Here is a 24,070-nt window from a genome sequence, read left to right as displayed (position 1 = left end):
TAAACTTCTCTATAAAGCAGATAAATGTTGGGCTAGGAAATTATATAATTATGATACTTTTTTGTTGTTGTTTTGTTTAGGTTTTTGCAAGAATTTATTTTTTTTTTTCTATTAATCTTCTTGTTTCTGCATGTTTATTCATTGTGTCAAACTAGGCGTAAATGAACGTCATGAACACATGAATATAACACATTTACATGACTTTTACTACACTTTTGGTATTTTTGTTTTTTCAAGGCATTTTCCAGGCCTGGAAATAACCAGGATTTCCAGGTTTTCCATGACCTGAAGAACCCTGACACAAATCCACAAATCATGAAAGGTTTCCAAGATTGTGGGGGGAAAAAAACACCACTTTAATCCAGACTGAAACACTATTTTTTCTATACAGACAGTCGTGTTCTCCAGAGGATGAAGTCCTCATGACTCTTGTGATCCCCTCACTCTTCCTATAGCGCCACCCGCTGGTTGCTTTGTCTCTGTTTGATGGATTGCTTGTCACCTTTTAACGCAGACAGTTGTGTTTTTGTGAACTTCGGTGATCTCCTCGTTACAGTCTTCCAGTGCTTTGTTTGATCTCTTTGGATTATTTCATGACCTCACAGAACCGTAAATGTGGCTGTTGAGGAAATGGCCTCAAAAGAAAGCGTGGGTCTCTGTGCATGTGGACTTTTTAAAAGGTTAGAAGACACAAGCCAGATTTAAGTGATGCCAAAACACTGCATATACTATAAGGATTTCAAAAACCAAATTATCCTCCACAATCTCAAGGTAAACAGAAGAATTACGTTGTTTATTTAATGACGTAATCCACCAGGGAGTGCAAACTGGCTTTTTTTGTTCGTTTCGGCCAATGCCGTTGCATTACATCACAGCAAAAGCATTTTTTTTGCCAAACAAAAGCTCACATTTCATTTGCCGGAGTCCGATGTGTTGACAGCTTTGTCCTTGTCGCTAATGTCTGTCGTAAAAATGAAGGTGATAAACCGCCTCCCTGGATTCCAATCAATAACCGGTATCAGCAACAAAGCCTCCACCCAAACTCTCTTTTTATCCGACAATTTGATGTGCTGCATTAAAAAGGGGGAGCGTAATAAAAAACTGATCAAAAATTCAAAATGTCAAACAGTCCCTTCCTTGTAAATGGCCTTTTCCAATGGCTGATAAAGACGGACATCCTAAGTGGTTTTAATGTCAGCTCCTCTCTCCGTCTCTCCGTCCGACTGTCTCTTTCCGTTTCTGTCTCTGCCTCGCGCTACGCCAGTGGGTCAGGACCTAAAATGGGTCACAAGCCTATGTTTAATAGATCCCCATACGACCACATTAGTGATCTTGCCTCAGCCCGGGTCCCATGATGAGGGGGCTAAATGTTTCATTTGGGTCCCAGGCTGGAAAGGTTTAAGAGCCCTGGTCCTAAACGATAGCGAGACCTCGAGCTCAGCGGCGGCCTGTGAGAGGACCGCGAGTCCTTGGCCTTCACTCCGAGTCTCACCCTGGCACACTGACGGGGTCTGTCCACAGCTGATAAGTGGTTTTAATGTGATCTCCTCCCCTCTTCTTCTTTTCTGCTCCCCCTCTCCTCTCACATTCCCTCTGCTTCCATATTCCTCTCCGCATCCTGCCGTCACCCTTATTCGTTCTTTTACCCCTCACTGCGCTCTCTCTCCTCTTTTTTTTTTCTTCCCGCCCCTCATCCCTCCCTATTACTTCCTGTCCTAGATGATGGCTTGGCTCCAGCTGTGGACTACGGGGCTTATGGCCATTATGTCCGTCTCCCTCGCCGTCGCCGGAGATTCTGGTCTTCCCGCGCCGGAAGGCCACGTCGAGATTGTGAAGAAGGACACCCATCCGGTTCTGTTCAGGCAGAAGAGAGAGTGGATCTGGAACACTCGTAGCGTGGATGAGGAGAAACCTGCGCCCATCCCCTACAAGATAGGACAGGTAGGAAGCTCGTCCAAACCCTAGGATCCTCCTCCACTTCCTCGTAATCTTCTTGAGTATTTTCGTCATTACGATTCAGTTTTTGAAGCTGTAGCCGTGAATCTGGGGCATTAACTTGTTGCTCACAAGCTCTTTGATGAATATTTGAGTGATTTTTGCTGGAATACTGAGTTTATTTGTGGGAAATTTTGCTGGAAGGTTGTTGATTTGAGTCCTCACTCCAGCTGGGGGATAAAAAAAAAACCGGAGGGGCTGAAAACTAAAAGACATTCAACCATATTAATGTGTTTTTTTTTCCTTCCGCAGCTGAAGTCGAACCTGAAAGTGGACGTGAAGAGCTTCAAAATAGAAGGCGAAGGAGCAAACACCATCTTCACTGTGGATGACAAAGGTTACCTGTTCGTCACCAGATCTCTGGACCGAGAGGAGAAGGACACGTACCATTTGACCGCCAGGATGTATGATGGGAACAACAAGTTGATAGAGGATGCTGGAGAGTTTCTCATCCAGGTGACGGATATCAATGACAACATCCCAGTTTTCCCCAGAACATATAACGGATCCATAGTGGAGAGATCCACGATAGGTGAGTTACTGGAGGAAAAAAAAGATCTTCGGCTGGTTGAAAGGTTGTGCACAATTTTTTGTTTTTCGATGTGTGATAGAATAGGGAGATGAGTCAAGTTGGGTAAATTTGTAAAATTTTACATGTTTTTTAATTAGTTGTATTGGGCCACAATATAAGTGTGTTCCTTCCCAGAATGTTGGCTTTGTGCGTTTCTGCCAGCCACAAATAAGTTGAATGTGTTGAGTAACAAGTTATTGAAAGTTCCGTGAGATAGTAACAAGTTATTGAAGTTCTGTAAGATAGTAACAAGTTATTGAAGTTCCGTAAGATAGTAACAAGTTATTGAAAGTTCTGTAAGATAGTAACAAGTTATTGAAAGTTCTGTGAGATAGTAACAAGTTATTGAAAGTTCCGTGAAATAGTAACAAGTTATTGAAGTTCCGTAAGATAGTAACAAGTTATTGAAGTTCCGTAAGATAGTAACAAGTTATTGAAGTTCCGTAAGATAGCAACAAGTTATTGAAAGTTCCGTAAGATAGTAACAAGTTATTGAAGTTCCGTAAGATAGTAACAAGTTATTGAAGTTCCGTAAGATAGTAACAAGTTATTAAAAGTTCTGTAAGATAGTAACAAGTTATTGAAAGTTCCGTGAGATAGTAACAAGTTATTAAAGTTCCGTAAGATAGTAACAAGTTTTAGAAAGTTCCGTAAGATAGTAACAAGTTATTGAAAGTTCCGTGAGATAGTAACAAGTTATTGAAGTTCCGTAAGATAGTAACAAGTTATTGAAGTTCCGTAAGATAGTAACAAGTTATTAAAAGTTCTGTAAGATAGTAACAAGTTATTGAAGTTCCGTGAGATAGTAACAAGTTATTGAAAGTTCTGAAAGAAAGTAACAAGTTATTGAAGTTCTGTAAGAAAGTAACAAGTTATTGAAAGTTCCGTGAGATAGTAACAAGTTATTGAAAGTTCTGAAAGAAAGTAACAAGTTATTGAAAGTTCTGAAAGAAAGTAACAAGTTATTGAAAGGTGATGTTACACTTGTTACATCACCTTTTGTAAGAAAGTTACGCTAAAGACGGTTGTTGTTTATTCACGCTAGTTACAGTTGTTACGTCACACAAAGCGTGACCTTGTTTCTCACCTTGAAGTAGTTTTGTTGCTTAAAGCTAACCAATTGTTTTTACAACATTATAGCTTGTGGTATTAGGCAAAGCGGGATCTTGTTATACTCTTAACCGAGTACGGTTGTTGCTTAAACCTAACCAATTGTTTCACCATGTTAATCATGTGACTTTGTGCATTTTAAACGTGAGGCGATGCTGATATAAAAAGTATAATGCCAACAATGACTTTTGGTGACTGGGTTGCGTGTTCTGACCAGTCCAAACTTTCTTTTGCGTCAAAGTATTTGACCTTTAACTTCCAGTGATTTAATTAAATCAATTAAAAACAGAGAGAACCGTGAAAAGTCTGGGAAAATAATTACAGTTAATGTCAACACCTGTCACAATCATTAGCGCGTCTTGCTGGGGAAAAAAAATATGGCACATTGGTGACTTAAATAACACAATCTTTGGACATAATCATGTCGTGATAATTAGTTCAGCACTGTTCAATACAAGAGCATTTGGGTTGGACATTTTTGCATGTTTGCCGTACCATTTTTTCTAACATTCATGTTCTTCATCCAGGAACTGAAGTATTGAGGGTGACGGCTACAGATGCCGATGACCCCAGCTCTCCAAACTCAGAGCTCAGGTACTCGCTGCTACCAAACGGAGACATTTCTGCCTTCCAAATCCACACCGAGACAGGTAGGCCGACGTCCGACACGACGGTTTTTATCCTGCAGCAGCCTCCTTTGTTTCCCTTAACAAGTTGATGAGAGCGGAGGTGCAGATGACGCAAGCTATTTTTACCTGAATATGAGTCAGCGCTGACCTCGGAGATAACACCCCCTCTCCTCCGTCTGTCTGCCTGTCTCACTGTCTCTCTGCAGGTATGATCACCTGCAAGGCAAACAATCTGGACCGGGAAGACAAGAGCCAGTACGTAGTGGTGGTCCAAGCTCAGGACATGAGAGGAATGGCCACCGGCAGCACTTCCACCACCTCTGTCACCATCACCATCGACGACATCAACGACAACATCGCTTCTTTCACCCGAAGTAAGCGGCGTTTCAGAAGGGGCGGTCCTAATCCGTTGCTCTTCTGGACACAATACTTCGTCAGGAACATGTTCAAGAGTATGGCTTACTTTTATTCACAGCAATATCTGTTTGTTTTTTTTGTCTGCAGAGACGTATGACCTGCGCGTTCGAGAGGACCACAACCTGAACGAGAAGATCGGCACTCTGGAGCTGGAGGACAAAGATGAGAACAAGAACAAGGAGCCCATCTTCACCATCCCAAATGAGAACGGCAAAGTGTTCAGCGTTGACCTCAGTTCCCCCAGCAAGGACGGCAACCTCATGCTCAGACAGGTAGGCGACGAAGGAAGAGACGATATCTCAGGGCCAAATACTAAAATACATGTTTTTTTAGCTTTTTTCTGCCACGTTTGCTGTCTGCATTTGTGAATGAGCTGAACAGTTGAGTGAGATTCAACAGGAGGACACACCTGGCGGAGATCAGAGTAAACGTTTCTACGACAGTATTTCGTACCCATACTGCATCCCTGGTTGAGGTTAAGGTGTTTGGGGTCTTTCTTTTGGGTTTGCATTCATGCTGCTACCCCTTTAAATAGCAAAAACTGGACATTATATGTACAGACTGTTGGTGGTTAAGACAATACGTGTGCTAGCCTTTAGCATTAGCAAACTCTTTTTGAAAAACATGGACCCATTGGCAACTGTAGAAGTGCCCCTTGGAGAAGAAAATAATCCAAAATGAAATGAAAGTGGTCTAGTGTTTCATTCTCACACGTCCTGCTAATTTTACATTTTTAAGTATCTAAGTGGTGCTTTTGTTTCGGCGTGCTCGGCAGCGTCGCCGTTATAAACACCCCGCGGCTGAGGATTAGCATCAACAATCCCCGACAGGATTTCCATGACTTCCAAGTATGCACATTTGTTTAACATCACGGGGTTTTCAACTCCCTATAAACATTGTCCAACACACATGTCAACCATTTACATGAAAAATGGAAATAGCGACGTCCAATGTGAGATTTCTTTCAACCCAACGGCCTCCTCCTCCTCCTCCTCCCCGGTGAGGAGAGCTATTTATGCTCGCGGGGAGTTCTAACAGCTTTACCTCCCCTGGATTGTGCTCCTCGGATAAAGTACTTGGGACTTCAGAGAGCTGGAAATGTATTCTAATGAACCGCGCCGTGTAAAAGCTTCGACCTGGAATCGAATCGCAAGCCACAATCTCCTCTCCCGCTCGACTCGCCCCTTCAGCTCCGCGAGGCCTCCTCCTCCTCCTCGCTCTCATCTTTCTCCTCCGGCTGTGTTTACTCGCGCACAGAGTAAAGCCAGCTATATCGTCCTCACCGCGGTTAAGGTCTTATTCTTGTTAAGCTGTTTACACACGCCTTTCATAACCCTTGCGACGGAGTATTCCTGTTACCATGAATAATCCAGTTAACAGAATATTCCTGCCTACCTACCTGGTGTCCCATCCGCAGATAAAGAAAAACAAGAATTCCTCTAGAAACCACATTTAACTGAACAGTGGGCTCTTGCTTATTCTCGAGGGAGGGGGGGAAGACACGATAAGCAGCAACGTGACGGCAGCAGAGCTCGCCGCCACGTATCTGTTGACATGAAAGAGCATTCGAAACGCCGCGCAAGTCTCAGTCTGTGCAGACTTTGAAGAAGTGAAAGGAAGGAGGTGGTTTTCATGCATGGCTACATGTTTAACACGGAGAGGGGGAAGAAATGGCACTTTGCGGTGTTTCTTAAATCCAGAGTTTGAGCTGAAGCAGGTTGTGACATTTAGAGCCTTTTTACACCTGGCATCGACAGATGTCCTCGCCGCACAGACGCAGGTGTGAATGCACCGAGGATGAAGATGGGCGGTGCATTCGAGCACATTAAAAAAAGAAAGAAGTGCAAATGCACTTGTATCCCGAGTCTAAAAATAAGAGGAAGATATAGAAGGAAATATACACTGAGGAGGAGAAGTTTTTACTGCAGCACCGAGACATAAAAGTGAAGTCTCACAAACTTTATGTTGAAGAGAGAATCTTACATTGAGTAAGTTTACTGCATTTTGATGAGAGGACAGAAGCATTTAGGAAGGAGCCGAGCAGGTTTCAAACCTCAGGAAACAAATAATAATCATAGAAGTCAAGTTAACCTACAACTGTTGACAGCTTTAGTAGAAAAAATAGCAACATGTGTGTGTATATTTGTTGTTTTAGCCCCTTGTGAACTCTTTAGGGTTCATGTGTGTCTCCGTGATTTGTCCATATGCACAAGGATGAGAAGATATCTGCTCAAAAGTAAATAAAATCTTGATCTAATTACTCATATCACTCATAACTCTTACAGGCTCTGGACTACGAGACGACCAGCAGCTACAGTTTCACCGTCCAGGTGCGAGAAAACCTGAAAAACCTGCGTTTCCCCGCGGACAACGTGAACAGCGCCACCACCACCGTGCAGGTAAATACCCCGCAGGCCTCGACAATCCCGGCCGATTTAAATCTTTAATCTGGACCCGACGTCCAGAGAGCGAGCTGTCGTTCACCTGAGTGGATTTGATTGACAGGTGAACATCAAGGTGCTGGACGTAGACGAGGCGCCGGTGTTCCTGCAGCCCATCTACACCTTCACCGTGGTGGAGGAACGCCTGGTGAGCAACGTGGGAACCGTCACGGCCCGAGACCCCGACAAAGCCAACAAGAGCATTCGGTACGATGACGCGCAAAGACACGATTTATGATGACAATTATCATGGAAGTTGTCATGGAAGTTTTAAAATGCTTATTTCCAGGCCTGGAACAAGTCCTAAAAAGTCCCAAAAGTGTAGTAAAAATCATGTAAATGTGTTATATTCATGTGTTCATGACGTTCATTCGCGCTGAGTGTGAAATAATGAATCTGCTTTTAAAAGAAAGAGGCTCAACATATCAGCAGCATACATACAGGCATCTATATGAATGTTTATTCTTTTAATCAAACTATTGTCTCTCATTCATTTGAGTCATTTAAGGTTTACTGTATGCTTTGAATCCTCATTGTTAGTTTAAATACTACATTTTATCACTTTTTACTGTTCACACACACATTTCACACAATGTTTGCTCATGGACATTTGGTATAAAGTCACGGAAATTGGGTTTAAAATTATGAAAAAGTGGTTGAAAATTATGGAAATTTGATTAAAAGTCCTGAAAATTCGGTTTAAAGTCATGGAAATTTGGTTTGAAGTCATGGAAATTTGGTAAAAAGTCATTGAAATTTGGTTAAAGTCATGAAAATTTGGGGGAAAGTCATGAAAGTTCGTTAAAAGTCATGAAAATGTGGTTTAAAATCATGAAAATTTGGTTAAAAAACATGGAACTTTGGTTTAAAGTCATGCAATTTGGTTAAAAGTTATGAAAATTTGGTTTAAAGTCATGGAAATTTGGTTTAAAGTCGTGTAATTTGGTTAAAAGACATGAAAATTTGATTGAAAGTCATGAAAATTTGGTTTAAAGTCGTGTAATTTGGTTAAAAGACATGAAAATTTGATTGAAAGTCATGAAAATTTGGTTAAAAGTCATGGAAATCCATTGGTCAGAATGTGTATGAACCCTCTAATCATGATCATGCATCGTGACACTGATCTCCCTCTCTCTCTCCCTCCCTCTCTCTCTCCCTCCCTCTCTCTCTCCCTCCCTCTCTCTCTCCCTCTCTCTCTCTCTCCATCCCTCTCTCTCTCTCTCTCTCTCTCTCCATCCCTCTCTCTCTCTCTCTCTCCCTCTCTCCCTCTCCCTCTCTCTCTCTCTCTCTCCATCCCTCTCTCTCTCTCCCTCTCTCTCCATCCCTCTCTCCAGATACTCCATCTTGGACCAGGACTGTCCTCTCAGCATCAACCCGTTCACCGGTCAGCTGTCCACCGTGAGGCTGCTGGACAGAGAGCTGGAGGCCACACACGTGTTTCAAGTTAAAGCTCAGGAGGAGCCAAGTGGTGCGTCACACACACACACACACACACACACACACACACACACACACACACACACACAGAGATTGCGCAATTTATTAATCCGGTTTCTTTTAAACAAAAGAGCCTCAGATAAAACAATGGAAACCATGTGTTTTCTCCAACAATGTTATCAATGTGCAGACGGGGGACGGAGTCAGAAAGGCCACGAGAAAAAAAAAAAAAAAAAGCGACAGCGTGTTCTCTCGTTCTCCTCCGGACGTGTCGAGGGACGAGAGAGTCTCACGCATTAACGGAGATTTTAAATTCTTTTTTTTTTTATAGATTTAACACATTGCCTTCAACACCTGGCCGACCCACACGAGAAGGAAGCGAGGGAGCGAGGGAGCTAGGGAGCAGGAGACATCACATGAGTGGCTCTCTTTGTTCACTCGCAGCCTCCGAAGCCAAACTATATATTTATAGACAAATGAATGAAATCTAGAGATCTATTTTAGAGGCTTGTCACGATGTTTAAGGAACAAAACGGCCCCTTGACAAGATCCTCAATATATATATATATATATATATATATATATATATATATATATATATATATATATATATATATATACAGTACATGTACTGTACTAAAGATAGTTTCTAAATCTCTGAACAAGAGGCAGGAAAGAGACGCAACATATTTATCAAAAGACAAAATGTCAGCGATGTAAAATAAGTGTAAAAGCTGCTTTAATGTGACCGAAAAAAAAAAAAAAAAAAGCGCTCACGAATAGAAATCCTTTCAGGCACTTGACCTTAATCAGCTCCATCAGAGAGAAAGACACGCTGTCACATCAGCCCGTTCAGGTGAATGACAAACACATTGTGAAGGGAGCCGCATGAGATCAAAGTCTGGGAAAAAAGACTTTAAGTCGACTAAAAATGCTTCAAAAACGCTGAAAGAATGATGTTTTTTGGGAGTTTTCATGGTTTCTCCTGTTGGCACACCTGTGTCCTTCAATCTCTGTCTCAGCAGGATGATTTTTTTGTTCTCCTTCCTCCACATTGAGGACCACGTAAGCGTTAAATAAGATCACGTTGCGTCATGAGAGGTACGTACATGTCAGGCGTTTCTTTTTTCATCCCGCGGCGAACGCTTAGCTCTGGCGGATCCCTGCAGGCGGCTCAGGAGATGCTTCCATTGTCGCCTTGAAACAGGAACAAAAAAGGACTAAATTAGCCTCGGCGACAAAACACATCCATCACTGCTACGAGACGCCGTGACGATTTGAAGACCCAGAGGCGAAATAATTCACAACATTATCCTGATAATCATTCAAAACAAACAAACATAAATAATGAGCTCTCCCTGCATGAATACATTCATGAATAAATAAAGACGTCCGTTTTCCCTCTAATGAAAATACCCAGGCGTCAGTTTATTGTGTTTCTTACTCACGATAAGCTTCTGTAGCGTCTCACACACACACACACACACACACACACACAACGCTGCCGTCTGTCCTCCGCAGGTCTGGAGTCCTTCGTGAAAGTCAACATCATCGTTCAGGACATCAACGACAACAAGCCGGAGCTGACCGTGGACGAGATCTTCGTCTGCGAGAACGACCCCACGGACACGGTGAGCGACATGGGAACGACTCGTCTTCACGTTATCAGACATTTACAGTCACTTTGTCGGGTTTAGTCTCTTAGAAAATACCTCTCCGGGTCTGTTTTCAGGACTTTGTCAAACAGGAAGTTCAGTCAGCACCTGAAGAGGAGGGTTAGGGTTAAAAAACGCTTTCTGCACGCCGCGGATTCATTGATTGTAGAGTTTTTTGCATGTGCTTTTGCAAAGTTAGCATAAAGAGAGTCGGTCGTTGGAAGGTTACGTGGTATAAAAATAAGCACGAAAGAACACGGACGTCCGCTGAGGACAGATGAGTCAAACAAACACAGGACTTTCACCCAGGAGGCCGCTGTTTTTGTGAGCTTTTGTCACAACTAGTCTTTAAAATCAGCCTGCTCAGGGGGGTTATTATGAAAAACATCACGTGCGACATTTGCATAAGTGTAGTGTGTCAACAATACGAGCAAGTCCTTCCTTCCTTCCCGCTGCTGTCAGGCTGCACAACAAGCTGAGCTCTCAGTAGACCACAAAACACTTAAAATCACTTTCATTACATTCATCTAGTGCAATATATAATACATTTAAATACTTTTCTGTATATTATTTATTAAATTTAGCTACTTTTTTACAGTTTTTAATGTGCACTGCTGCTGTAATCCTGCACTTTCCCCACTGCGGGACTAAAAGGATGATCTTATCTTCTTGAATTTGAGTAATTGTGCTAATTTCTCTGAACAACATGCGCTGCACTCGTGTAGAAACAAAGTTCCTGCACAGATCAAATGAATCGGATGTGTTTTTTTTCTCCTCAGGTGATCGGGACCTTGCGAGCCGTCGATAAAGACAACCAGCCGGCTTCCTTCAGCTTCAGCGTGGCCGGCCAGAGCTCCAACTTCTCCATCAGAGACTCCGGCAGTGAGTCCTCGTGTGCGCGGCATGCATGTTTTTCATTTTTCATACCTTCATCTCTCGATCGCGGCTCTGAACGTGGGCTCTGGAGAAGAGCCGGCCTTGGCACTTGTTGCTACGCAACAACCGAATCTCCATCTGCGGCTCGGTGCTTTGTTGCTTGAAAGTTTAAATTATTTTAACTTCTCAAAGAGCGCTTTGGGTTCGCCCAGCCAGACGGGTGTGTGTGTGTGTGTGTGTGTGTGTGTGTGTGTGAGGGGTTTAGAGGGCCTGTCTGAGGCCGCAAGTGCCGTCGAGAATGCACAACAGCAAATATTGAAAATAATGAGAGCGAGTGGCTCCGTGGACCTGAAGATGTATTCTGAACTCATCCCGGCTGACGATGTCAAATGACTGAGCTGCTTTCTCTCAACCCATCACGGAGAGGAGAGCGGGAACTGAACCAAGAGGTTTAAGAGGTTTTAATTGATTCAGGCGGTTTTCAGCAGTGTTACAGCTTAAATGCAAAAGGTTTTATTGAAACTTAAACATGCTGGAAGAAGAAAAGTCCCCCGCAGTCAAAAAGGAGATATTTTGCTGCGTAATGCCGTGTTCACGCCAAAAGAGTTATTTTTGAAATAATAATATAAATATAATATAATATAATAAACATTTGTGCGAGGTGATTATGTAAATTAGATGCATGGACGCGAATGGTTGCGAAAAAGCAGATTTTTCGGCTGGCAACGTGAATTTTTGCTTTTTTAAATTTTTGCTTTTTTGAATTTTCGCTTTTTTAAATTTTTCGCTTTTTTAAATTTTTCACTTTTTTAAGTTTTCGCTTTTTTGAATTTCGCTTTTAAAAACAAAATTATAATAATTTTCGCTTTTTTAAATTTAAATTTAAAAAAAAAAATTTTTTATTCCCCTGACGCTGAGTTGCGAAAGCCAATCAACGTTGAGAAGCTCAAGAGAGTCAAGAGAGTAAAATCAGGTGAAAAAGTGTTTTAGTGTGAACGCATTACAAACCCTAACAAACTTGTTTTCTCTTATAAAGGAATTTTATTTTGAAAAAAACAAAAGCATGGAACTAGTGGGAATTGACGCGCGTTTCTGGCTTTTTTTTGTAATAATAAAAAAAAAAAAGGAACATTTTGGTACAAAAAGAACCGTGAACGAGGATCTGTTGAGTTGCATATCGGCTCCATCGCGCTTTCTGTTACCAAAAGATTTCTCTAAATTCAAAGCAGCGTCTCTCCAGTCAGTGGATCCGCTGCCATCCGGGAGTAAAAATGTGTAGATATAAATATGCAAGTTAGAAAATGTCAGCTGGAATAAACAGAGCGTGACACAGATGATGGTGTGAAACCCTGACGGAGGCTTTTGCTTTGATCCAGACGTTGATATTTAGGCAAAAAGGTTGGTGCTCTGTTACGTCAGATTTCCAAAATGCCTATTTGGGTTATTCAGCTTAGGACACAAAATGGCACAAGTAAAACAGTTCTCATCATTTTTGATCATCACGTATAGCGTTATAAAACATGAAAGCCCCAGGAAACAAGTTACCAACTGTTCTAGTCAAATATTAAAAGTCTGAATAGATGAAAGCCTTAGGTAGTCACATGAAAGATTGAAGTGTTACTATTTAATTTAAGTGAAACTTGAAACGCGCTGAAAGGAAGATAAACAGAGGTATGAACTCATCCATTTCCTCTCTGCTCGCGCCTGGAGGGGTTGACATGTTGAACCGATGGAGAGGGAGGAAGAGGGAGGAAGAGGGAGACGAAGGGGAAAGACAGATGAGGCAGAGGTGGGAGAGAAAGATGAAAGGAGGCGAGACGGAGAGATCGGGACTCGGGCAGATGTGTAATATTAAAGTGAGACCGTGTTAGGATGCAAATACGAAGCGAGAGAGAGAACGATGCAGCGCGACGAACAAGAGGATGAAGACCGTTAGGAAAGGAGAGGAAGAAGAAATGGAGAGAGTGGAGAAGAATGAGGAGGGAGGATAGAAAAGGAGAGGAGAGGAAGGAGGAAACACCATTAAATGAAAGAGGAAAAGAAAAAGAGGAGAGAAAGATAATAACAGGCGGCTTCATCTTGAATTTTATCTCCTGACCACCAGGGGGCGACTCCTCTGGTTGTATAGAAGTCTATACTTCATGTGTTGAAGCTGCATTCTCTCTCCTAACCATCAGGGGGCGACTCCTCTGGTTGTATAGAAGTCTATGCTTCATGTGTTAAAGCTGCATTCTCTCTCCTGACCACCAGGGGGCGACTCCTCTGGTTGTATAGAAGTCTATACTTCATGTGTTAAAGCTGCATTCTCTCCTGACCACCAGGGGGCGACTCCTCTGGTTGTATAGAAGTCTATACTTCATGTGTTAAAGCTGCATTCTCTCCTGACCACCAGGGGGCGACTCCTCTGGTTGTATAGAAGTCTATGCTTCATGTGTTAAAGCTGCATTCTCTCTCCTGACCACCAGGGGGCGGCTCCTCTGGTTGTATAGAAGTCTATGCTTTGTGTTACAACTACGTCTCAATCTCTAGTTTCAAGTCGTCTTCTATACAGCATGATGGTCATTTAGAGTCAAACAGACCATAATACTCGCTTCAGGGCGGGGCTACAAAGTGATTGACAGATCGCTGCCGCTACCTGAGCCGTGTACGACGTCTCCACGTCGCTCCTCCGCATTTCGAATACGATCACTTCTGTTAATTTGTCGCATTGAAAAACACACGGTGACAGACGTATATTCCAAGATGGCGACTTGCCAAACAGCCACAAGCCGATGTGCGACGTCACGATGACTTCGTCCTCCGAGTATGGATGATAGAGCTATTGATAAACGAGGAGGAGGAGGAGGAGGAGGAGGAGGGGGGGGGGGGGGGGGGGTGAACTCAGGAGGATGAGGAACAGGAAGTAGACAGCCGGGGGGGAAACAAAAAAAAGAAGACAGATCGGTTGATAAGTGCTGGTTGTTCGTGTGAACCTGTGTTCTCCCCCGTGCCCCTCCAAAAAACATCTGACAGCACCTCACCTCACACCACTTAACACACACACACACACACACGCACACACACACACACACACACACACATGCAACAAGAGCTGCAAAGTGAAGGCTTTTAAAATATTTATCCGCTACCAGCTCTTTAAAACTTGCTTTCATTACCGGAGACCCTGGAAGACACAACAGTCGGTGTCGCTGCACCAGCAAAGTGACAAGGACTCGGCGTTCAGACCAGGAGCTCGAGGAGGAGAGGAAGAGGGACTAATGGGATGCGAGGGGAGAGATGGAGAGATGGAGAGAACAAACAAACAAAAAAATGAAGAGAGGGACAGTGAGAAACATTCAGAGATCCGGAGGGACGGATTCAAACAAAGACGAGGAAGAGGGACGAGATGAAGGGAGGACAGAAGCTGTTTCCATCTTTTATTCAGTTAGTTAAGGCTTCTTCTGTACGCATGTCCTCCCACACACACACACACACACACACACACACACACACACACACACACACACACACCGCCGCCGTGTTGTCTTGAGGACAACAATGGAAACTTGATCACAGCGAGGCGGTTGCATGAATCGTTTTTTTTTTTTTTTGGAGAGAGAGAGTCAGACACGGTGAACTTTCACTAAATGGGTCAGTTTGCACCCGATCGCCCGTGCAGATTGTAGTTTGGAGGTTCAGGATCTGAGGAATCCATCTGTGACATGTGGGGAACTTTTGAGTGCCGAAAGCGACCCGAGCTAATGAGATCACCGACTGGCGGTTGGTAAGCCAGCTAGCTTGTAAAGCCGGGATTTTGACCGACGAGTGCGTTCAGGCCAACCCCGATCTCGCCAGTTTCTTAAGGCGTTCTAGGATGTTATGAAATGTCACGTTATTAAATTATGTCCTACAATCAGGCGGCGAAAAAGTGACTTAATACTGCATTCTGTCTCCTGACCACCAGGGGGCGACTCCTCTGGTTGTATAGAAGTCTATGCTTCATGTGTTAAAGCTGCATTCTCTCTCCAGACCACCAGGGAGAGACTCCTCTGGTTGTATAGAAGTCTATGCTTCATGTGTTAAAGCTGCATTCTGTCTCCTGACCACCAGGGGGCGACTCCTCTGGTTGTATAGAAGTCTATGCTTCATGTGTTAAAGCTGCATTCTCTCTCCTGACCACCAGGGGGCGACTCCTCTGGTTGTATAGAAGTCTATGCTTCATGTGTTAAAGCTGCATTCTCTCTCCAGACCTTTATATGCAAAGTTCGTCAAATAAAGCAGAATTGTTTGCAGGTGTGAAAGCAGATCTTTTTCCAATGGAAAGCCCGTTAAATATTTTGTTTATCACTTGAGTCTTGACCTCTGAAGCTCTGATTAAAAATATCTCAGAGGGGATGAAACCGGTGGATTTCCTTGGTACAAAAAAAAGTAAAATATGTGCAAATGTCAGCAACACCCAGGTTGTTTTCATTCAAGCTGCCTGAGAGTTCAGTGCGTCTTGGTGCGTCTGAGCGCTCGCGAGGGTCTTTTTCCTGCCATTGTGTTCCTGGAGTTCCTCCAGCGGTGGGACATTGTGGAGAAAAGGCCGACCCCGTCGTCTCAGCAGGAAGCGCCGGGGGTTTGAGTAATGTCGGTGTTGTCGGAGCTGCAGGGAGACGCTGCTCCGCTCGACGCGTTCGCTTCTTTTTGCTTTGAGTCGTCCTCCTTTTGCTGCTTTTTCCACTTTAACATGAAAACTGTGCTCCAGACCTCTTTTTCCTTGTGTTTGAGTCGTCGTAGGAACCCTAAATTAAATCCAATACTTGTGTTTATTGTATGTGTTTGTTCAGCAAAGTCTTGGGAAAAAAATGTATATCTGCAAAAAAAAAAACACTTAAGATATTTTGATCATAACTATGAACATCCAGCATGATATGAGCCAGATTCCCCAAAAAAACCTCCTGGAACGTCAATAAGACACCTTTATGGAAAGATTAGGACCTAAAGAATCAGAATCTGCAACAAAAATCACAATAAAACAAAGTCTTGTCCTGTTAGGAAGGAGTTTCAGTCAAAAAACTGTGTCGTTCGGTTCAAAAATTAGAAAAGTTACATATGTTATGACAAAAGATTGTCTGAATGGAGCATGCTGGGACTTAAAATTGTCCCATTGTGTATTTTTGAGGAAATCCGTCTGGCCATCAATAAAATAATCACATTACATTGGAATGATTAGGAGCCATTTTGTTTTTATCAACCACAAGAATCTGTGCAAAGGAGACAAAAGTATGTTGAGAACTTAGTTAAATGTTTAGCCTCATGTAGGCCACTGTTTCAGGTTCTGCCATTAAATATATTCTTAACGCACCAAACTGACAGATAATCACAAGCGATCTGTCTGCTTTCATGTGCCGACTCTTCTTCTTCTTCTTCTTCTTTCCTGCACCAGACGCCGCTGTATAAATAGACTTTAAAGACCATATAGAAGGCAGGTGAACGTTAGATCCGCTTCAGCGAGACAAAGCGATGAGTCAGACAAATTAGAGACGTGGATTTTTGCAGCAAGGATAAAAAAGGGAACTGTGTGCTGACGTGTCGTTCTGCAGGCTCACCGTGTGTGTTCATGTGCATGTTTCTTTCTTTTCTCTTTGAAGACAACACAGCCGACGTCACGGTGAAGCAGGGCCCGTTCAGCCTGGACGACCCCAAAGATTACAGCGTGGACGTGCGCATCAGCGACGGAGGCCGGCCCGCCCAGACCAGCGTCACCAAGCTGTCAATCAAGGTCTGGCTATGTCTTAACCCTATACCTGGAGGGTGTGACGCACTGTCTGCTTCTATACAACCCTGGTGATAGTCAATGGAGTCGAGACATGCAGCTAACCTTTACTTATTTGACCGTAGTTTGTGACACAAAATACGAGACAAAACAACACAAACCTGACCGTGCAGTGTCATGAAAAACTTGCAAAAGTCCGATAAAGAGTCCGAGATAGTCGCCACAATTCGTCCCTTCAGGCCTCGCTGCTAAGCCACGCCCCTTAAATGACCATATTTGGACACTTCGGTCGGTAGACCGTCCAATCAAATTCAATTATTGGATTATTTTTTTCTCAGAGCATCCGATGCGTTGATTGCAGTCATGATTTAATGGCAATTTCAACAAAAATAGTGTACTTTTTTTTTTTTGAAGATCTCCTACCCTGCCTTTAATAAATACTGTAAAGTCAATTTTCCATTTGTGCAAACAGACGATTGAAAGTACGTTTCTTTTCTATCCGACATAAAAAAAACTGTTAAAAAAGATCATTTAAACATAAATCAGGAAACTTTAAAAGACAGTAACTCTGCATTGCAGCAGCATCAGAGTCTCAAACTCGCCCCCGAAGCGTTGTGTAGTTTACGCTCCACTAATGTCGTCACTGTGTGTCTCGCCGCCTGCAGTCGTGTCGCTGCGACGCCCGGAGGATTCCCACGCAGTGCAAAGCCGGCGCTCGGAGGATGGGAGTGAGCGTCCACGCCCTGATCGCCATTCTGCTCTGCATCCTGACCATCCTGGGTACGTTCTCCTCCTTCGTCTTTTCTTGCTTTGTTCCTTCTCGGAGATCATCTGTCAGGGTTGTGGAGATAATCCTATTTTTTTTTTTCGTGCTATTTCTGAAAAAAGTGCCTGAAGAAACTCTCGTTTCATCTTCCAGAGCAGCTCGAAGGCCGACGCTAACAATTCCACACATCAAAGTCTTTTACACGTGTTGTAAAAATCCTTTTGTGACACCAAAAAAAGAGCCGCGGCGTTGAAGTTCATACATTGCCTCAAGTGATGTCACTTGAGTCTGAGTTGGGGTTGAGGGCTACGTTTGGAAATAATGAAAAAAAAACTTGAAAAGTTAGTTAGAATGAAGTGAGCCCGGCAGACATGCTAGCTGCTACATTAGCCACTAGCGGCGGAACGCACCTGAATCTTTAAAAGACCTGTAAGTGGTCACGTTGCATTGTGGGTAATGCAGGCGGCAGGAACAAGCAAGTTGATCTCGCTCTGGTTCTGCTCTATGAATTTGTCTAAACTGCTGGAAAATGCACGAAATATTAAGAGTAACGTTTGCTAACGCGTCATTGGAAATATGGACTCTCGCGACACTTGTGATGTCATCATTTTTTTAAATCATAGAGCATCTTTTTGGTTCATTCATGAACTGTTCAGTAGCTTGAATCAAAGATGGAGAGCAGGACCAAAACAAAACATTGCTGAGAAGATTGTCCATTGTTTGTGAATGTATGGAGGTAGATTTGTGTCTTTTTTACCCGAGCAAATTTATAGTTTGTAAGTAAATTATCTCCAAATGGTTGCTCTCAATTAAAAAAATTGTTAAAAACGAAATAAATAAAAAAAAACACTCTTTCATGTAAAAATAAAAAATGCTTGTCCGCTACCAGAGACACATTTGTACGACCTAGTGTGTACTATTTTTTTTTTTGAGAGAATTTTTTTTTAGAGCAATTTTTTTTTCTGAGAAAAAAACTTTGTTCACAAATTTTTTTTGTTAAGAATTTTTTTTTTTTGAAAGAGAGAATTTTTTTTTTGAAAGATTTTTTTTTTTTTTTTAAGAATTTTTTTTTTTTTTAAGAAATTTTTTTTGGGAGATTTTTTTTTTTGGAGAGAATTATTTTTGTTGAGATTTTTTTTGAGAATTTTTTTTGGAGAATTTTTTTTTTTTGAGAATTTTCTTTTGGGAGATTTTTTTTTTTGGAGGGAATTTTTTTTTTTTGAGAGAACTTTTTTTTTAGAGCAAAGATTTGGAGATAATTTAATTACAAACTAGAAATTAGCTTGGGTAAAAAAGACACAAATCTACCTTCATGTGAATGGAAGTCTCCGTCAACCCGCTGAGGTTTAACCTCCGGCGTAGATGTTGGAGGCGGAGCTCCAGCCCCATGTGATCATGTGATCGGGGAGGATCTACACGTCCTCTTGCTTTGCCGTAACTAAGGTTTGCATTTTGCAGCGAGCATCCCCCCCTCCCTCCTTTGTTGTTGGTTTTATGAATAATGCAGCGACGGATGTGGAAATAATGCCTGCGGTTGTGAGCTCAGTATTCTCTTTGATACCTTCGCCCCCCCGCTCCCTTTTTTTACTTTATTTTCTGGAGGGGTGGGAAAAAAGAGACACTTGTCATGTCGGATGAGAGGCAAGAGTCAGAGAGATAGTCGTCCAAACACGAGGGGAGCCGGGATGAAAAGTGCCGAAGAAGAAGAAGAAGTTGAGGATGAAGACGGACGGAGGCGGAGTGACAGAAAACGTATATCTCGACTGAGATAAGGGAGGTGGAGACGGAGGGCGAGACAGATGAGAGGCGAGCGAGACGGGGATCTGAGGTGGAACGAGTGACGGAGGGAGACAGAAAGAGGTTAAAGAAGACAGATGCCGAAAGAGGGGGATTGTGGGAAGAATGGGAGTGGTAATGAGGAGAGTTTATCGGGTCTTTAGGTGCCGTCTGCTTATCAAACACCGCCGAACACTCAACCTATTAACTATTAATATACTCCTTCGCTATCGCGCCTTTTCCCCCTCTGTTTTCTTTTCCTTCATCTCCCTCTCTTCCTCTGTCTTTCTCTCCCCCCTCTGGGTCTCTCTCTCTCTCTCTCTCTCTCTCTTTATCAAACACCCCCCTTCCCAACCAACGCAGGCCAGATTAACTATTTAATGTGCTCTTGTCATTATCTGCCAGGGCCCCAAAGCAATTTACAGACGCATTTTTCTCACAAGAACTCGGGTTTGACACACGGAGAGAGTTTTTTTCCTACAAAAGAAAGAGCTTCTTCTTCTCCTCCTTCCTCTTCTCTCTCTCTCCCCCTTTCCCTCTAAGTCTGATATCTCCAGAGCTTATTAAACTGCAGAGCATGTGTTGTAAAAGATTAATCTGTTGGTTTCCCAGGCAAACTTAAATTAGTCCCGCTCGCCCTCCGCTAAAAGGCGCCGCTAATGCCGCTCGTCCGCCGAGAGAGAGAGAGGTTGATATCGGGCCGGAGGCTCGGGGTCTAATCTAATGTCAGACGTACCCTTCGTCCTTCTTTCCCCCCTTCAGACGTCTCCTCTCTTGATTTCCTCCGTCACGACTTCCTTCGCTCTCAAAATCGCTGACAGCTTCTCCTGATTTGTTCTTCTCGTTCCTTTCCATTCTTCCTCTCTCCTGCTTCCTCGTCCTCATTACCTCATCTCCACGGCGCGAAGGCCAGAACATGAAACAAAACTTTTGTGTCGTTAATCCCACTTTCTTGTCTTATTTCCTAATGAGGTTACGAGTGTCGAGATAAAACAGAAATGCAGCGAAGGTTTTAACCGGATTCACTGACTTCAAATAACCTTTAAGAGTCTATTTGTCGTCGTAGGAAGACCAAATTAATTACAATACTTGTGTTTATTGTATTTATTTGCTTAGCAAAGTCTTGGAAAAAAAATGTATATCTGCAAAAAAAAAAAATCACTTTTAAAAGATATTTTGATCATAACTATGAACATCCAGCATGATGTGAGCCAGATTCCCCAAAAAAGCCTCCTGGAGCGTCAATAAGACACCTTTTTGGAAAGATTAGGACCTAAAGAATCAGAATCTGCAACAAAAATCACAATAAAACAAAGTCTTGTCCTGTTAGGAAGAAGTTTCAGTCAAAAAACTGTGTCGTTTGGTTCAAAAATTAGAAAAATTATGTATTTTATGCCAAAAGATTGTCTGAATGGGGCATGCTGGGTATTAAAATCGGCGCAGGAGGGTTTTAGTGCACGGTTTCCAAAAGGTTAAGGCGTCATGGCTGATCAGAGGAGATGACATCACACTTTCATTCCCCTTTAAGATTATTTTAAACACGTTTTTTCTATTCTTTACTACTTTGACTGCTCATGGGGGAAGTTTCAGAGTCGATGATCCTCAAACATTATTTCAAAGGAGAAACTTTGGTGCGCGTTGGAAGAGTTTTCTGTGTGTGAGCTGACACATCTGTAGTTATTTGTAGTGTTTCAGACAAACATCAGGAAAATGCTAAATATATGGTTTATTGTGAGAGGTGTGAGAACAGAAGCTGCTGCCGTCGCTGAAAGTTGAAATAAAGTTTGAGCTCTTAGTTTGTAAACATACGTTCAACTCAACTTATTCAGTTTTTCTTCGCGTAATATTCACGTTCTTTGTAAAAGTATTCATAAATTAAATATATATATTGAGAAACGTCCCCGATGTGTAAAAAGGCTCTTGATAAAAAGGTAAGAATAAACATATTTCTCCGGCTTCACAATAAGTATTTTACGCCTCTTCGTCCCGTCTAATGTGTTTACTCTCTTCCTATGGAAGCCCATTCCCGCCACAAGAAAAGTCAAATTTATAAGATAAAAAGTCATAATTATGAGATAAAAAGTCAAAAAACAACCTCTCGGCTTTTTATCTCATAATGAAGACTTTTCATCTAATGATTATGACTTTTTATTTCATAATGAAGACTTTTTATCTTATAAATTTGACTTTTTATCTCATAATTATGACTTTATATCTCATGATTATGACTTTTTATTTCATAGTTATGACTTTCTTATAAATACGACTTTTCATCTCATAATTTCAACGTCTCATAATTATGAATTTTTATCTCATTATTATGACTTTTTCCCATACATATGTCTTTTATCTTATAAATATGACTTTTTATCTCACAATTTTGACTTTATTGTCTCATAATTATGACTTTTTTTCTCATAATTATACATTTTTATCTCATAATGACTTTTTATTTGTATTTATTTTTGTGGCGGTGATGGGCTTCCATACATCACCGTTTCCTGTTTCCTCCTCATTTCTTTCCTCTTTCTTTCTCAATGGTGCATTTCTTCTTCGTCACCTGCCAGATGCAACTTTCCTTCCTTCTCCTTCCCCCTCCATTCATTTCCTCTCCCTCTCTTGTCTCTCTCTCTCTCTCCCTCCCTCTCTCTCTCTCTCCCTCCCTCTCTCTCCCCGAGTGGATTCATGAGTTTTTCCTCGCTGCAGGCGAAACGTCTCAGACACCTAAAACCAGCCGCTCCTCGTTCCCCTCGTTCCTCGTCTCAATCCCTCGTTAGTGTTCCACTTTCCTCACTTGTTTCTTGCCCCCATTCTTTTCTTCTTCTTCTTCTTCTCTCTCTTCTCTCTCTCTCTTCTCGTTTCTCTGCCCTAATTCTCTCTCCTCTTTTGGTTTTTTCCTTCACGCTGTCGGTCCAGCAGGAAGCTGTGAACACGCTGATGTTTTATGTTCACGATGGAAGGGCTTTGTTCCTCTTTTATCTTCTGGCCGATATAATCCTGTATTTACAATATAAAAACAACTGAGCTCAGCTTCCTCCTGACATGAGCAAATAATAATAACTTTATTCATATAGTTTTTAAAACAGTGTCTACAAAACGCTGTACAGAGAAGCAGAACATAGACATACATAGCGGCCATTTTAAAATGCTTATTTCCAGGCCTGGAAAGTCCTTGAAATAAAAAAAAGTGTAGTAAAAGTGGTGTTATATTCATGTGTTCATGACGTTCATTTAGTTATAAATAATGAATCTGCTTTTAAAAGAAAGAGGCTCAACATATCAGCAGCAAACATACAGGCATCTATATAAATGTTTATTCTTTTAATCAAACTATTGTCTCTCATTCATTTGAGTCATTTAAGGTTTACTGTATGCTTTGAATCCTCATTGTTAGTTTAAATACTACATTTTATCACTTTTTACTGTTTACACACACATTTCACACAATGTTTGCTCATGGACATTTGGTTAAAGTCATGAAAATGTGGTTAAAAGTCATGAAAAATTGGGTAAAATTCATGGAATTTTTGTTTAAATCATGTAAATTTGGTTAAAAGTCATGGGAATGTGGTTTAAAGTAATAAAAATTGGGTTAAAAGACATGAAAATGGGGTTAAAAGTCATGGAAATGTAGTTTAAAGTAATAAAAATTGGGTTAAAAGACATGAAAATGGGGTTAAAAGTCATGGAAATATGGTTAAAATTCATGAATATTTTGTTAAAACTAATTAAAATCTGGTTAAAAGCCATAAAAATTTGGTGTAAAGTCATGAAAATGTGGTTGAAGCCATGGAAAAGTCCATTGGTCACAATGTGTATAAAAGGCCGACGTGATGACACCGTATTGTGCGTCAGAGGAATCCTCACAACCAACATGTCCTCACCCTCAACCCGTCCTCCTCCAGTCATCGTGATCCTGTTCGTCATGAGGAAACGATACCAGAAGGATTCTCTGTCCAACCTGAAGAACAGCGGCGAGATCCACGAGCAGCTGGTCACCTACGACGAGGAGGGAGGAGGCGAGATGGACACCAACGGGTACGTAGAGGAAGAGCCACCATTCCTCCGTCATGTGACTTTTCATGGCTGCTTTTCTGGCACTTTGCACTCAGAAGAAAAGCCATGAAGGCTATGAGCGCTTCCTGTGTGCAATGTCTATTTTCTTTGCTGCTTCTGGTCAATTTGATGACCCAGTTAGCCAGTTTGTTTAATCTAATCTGATCTATATTTTAACAGTATTAAAACCACACATAATCCCTACACACAATCCAGAATAACTGCATCGTACACATGCTGACTAAAGTTACACAAAAAGTCAAGTGTTATTATTATATTTCTGTTCTCGTACTATAACACCTGGATGACTTCTTTTAGAGACAACTGTGAATATTATATCAGATAATCTGAGGTTATGTCACTTTTTCACTGTTTTTTTGACTCTTTGATGGTAATATTTGGCTCTAATATGACTGAAATACATTTGATCACTTTTTCATGTTTATGCCCCGATTTCACTACATGTTTGGTCATGGAAATTTAGTTTAAAGTCATGGAAACCTGGTTAAAAGTCATTGAAATTTGGCTAAAAGTCATGAAAAGTTGGTGAAAAGTCATGGAAATTTAGTAAAAACTCATGAAAATCTGGTTAAAAGTCATTGAA

General features: G+C 41.9%; 1 protein-coding gene across 1 annotated transcript in view; it reads left to right on the top strand.

Moving 5' to 3' along the window:
* Nucleotides 1-24,070, top strand: part of cdh5 (cadherin 5) — a 38,499-nt gene that overhangs the window by 8,507 nt on the left and 5,922 nt on the right. The window contains exons 2-14 of the mRNA XM_068570858.1: nucleotides 1,720-1,941; nucleotides 2,248-2,527; nucleotides 4,204-4,326; nucleotides 4,512-4,679; nucleotides 4,810-4,994; nucleotides 7,008-7,121; nucleotides 7,228-7,370; nucleotides 8,498-8,631; nucleotides 10,122-10,231; nucleotides 11,035-11,137; nucleotides 16,744-16,874; nucleotides 17,534-17,648; nucleotides 23,316-23,448. Coding sequence (XP_068426959.1) covers nucleotides 1,720-1,941; nucleotides 2,248-2,527; nucleotides 4,204-4,326; nucleotides 4,512-4,679; nucleotides 4,810-4,994; nucleotides 7,008-7,121; nucleotides 7,228-7,370; nucleotides 8,498-8,631; nucleotides 10,122-10,231; nucleotides 11,035-11,137; nucleotides 16,744-16,874; nucleotides 17,534-17,648; nucleotides 23,316-23,448 — 1,961 coding nt within the window. The remainder of the gene's footprint in view (nucleotides 1-1,719; nucleotides 1,942-2,247; nucleotides 2,528-4,203; nucleotides 4,327-4,511; nucleotides 4,680-4,809; nucleotides 4,995-7,007; nucleotides 7,122-7,227; nucleotides 7,371-8,497; nucleotides 8,632-10,121; nucleotides 10,232-11,034; nucleotides 11,138-16,743; nucleotides 16,875-17,533; nucleotides 17,649-23,315; nucleotides 23,449-24,070) is intronic.

Source organism: Clinocottus analis, unplaced genomic scaffold (genome assembly GCF_023055335.1).
Source record: "Clinocottus analis isolate CAN_PGR_092001 unplaced genomic scaffold, fCliAna1.0.p SCAF_92, whole genome shotgun sequence".
Classification (NCBI taxonomy): domain Eukaryota; kingdom Metazoa; phylum Chordata; class Actinopteri; order Perciformes; family Cottidae; genus Clinocottus; species Clinocottus analis.
This window is presented reverse-complemented; position numbering and strand designations above follow the sequence as displayed.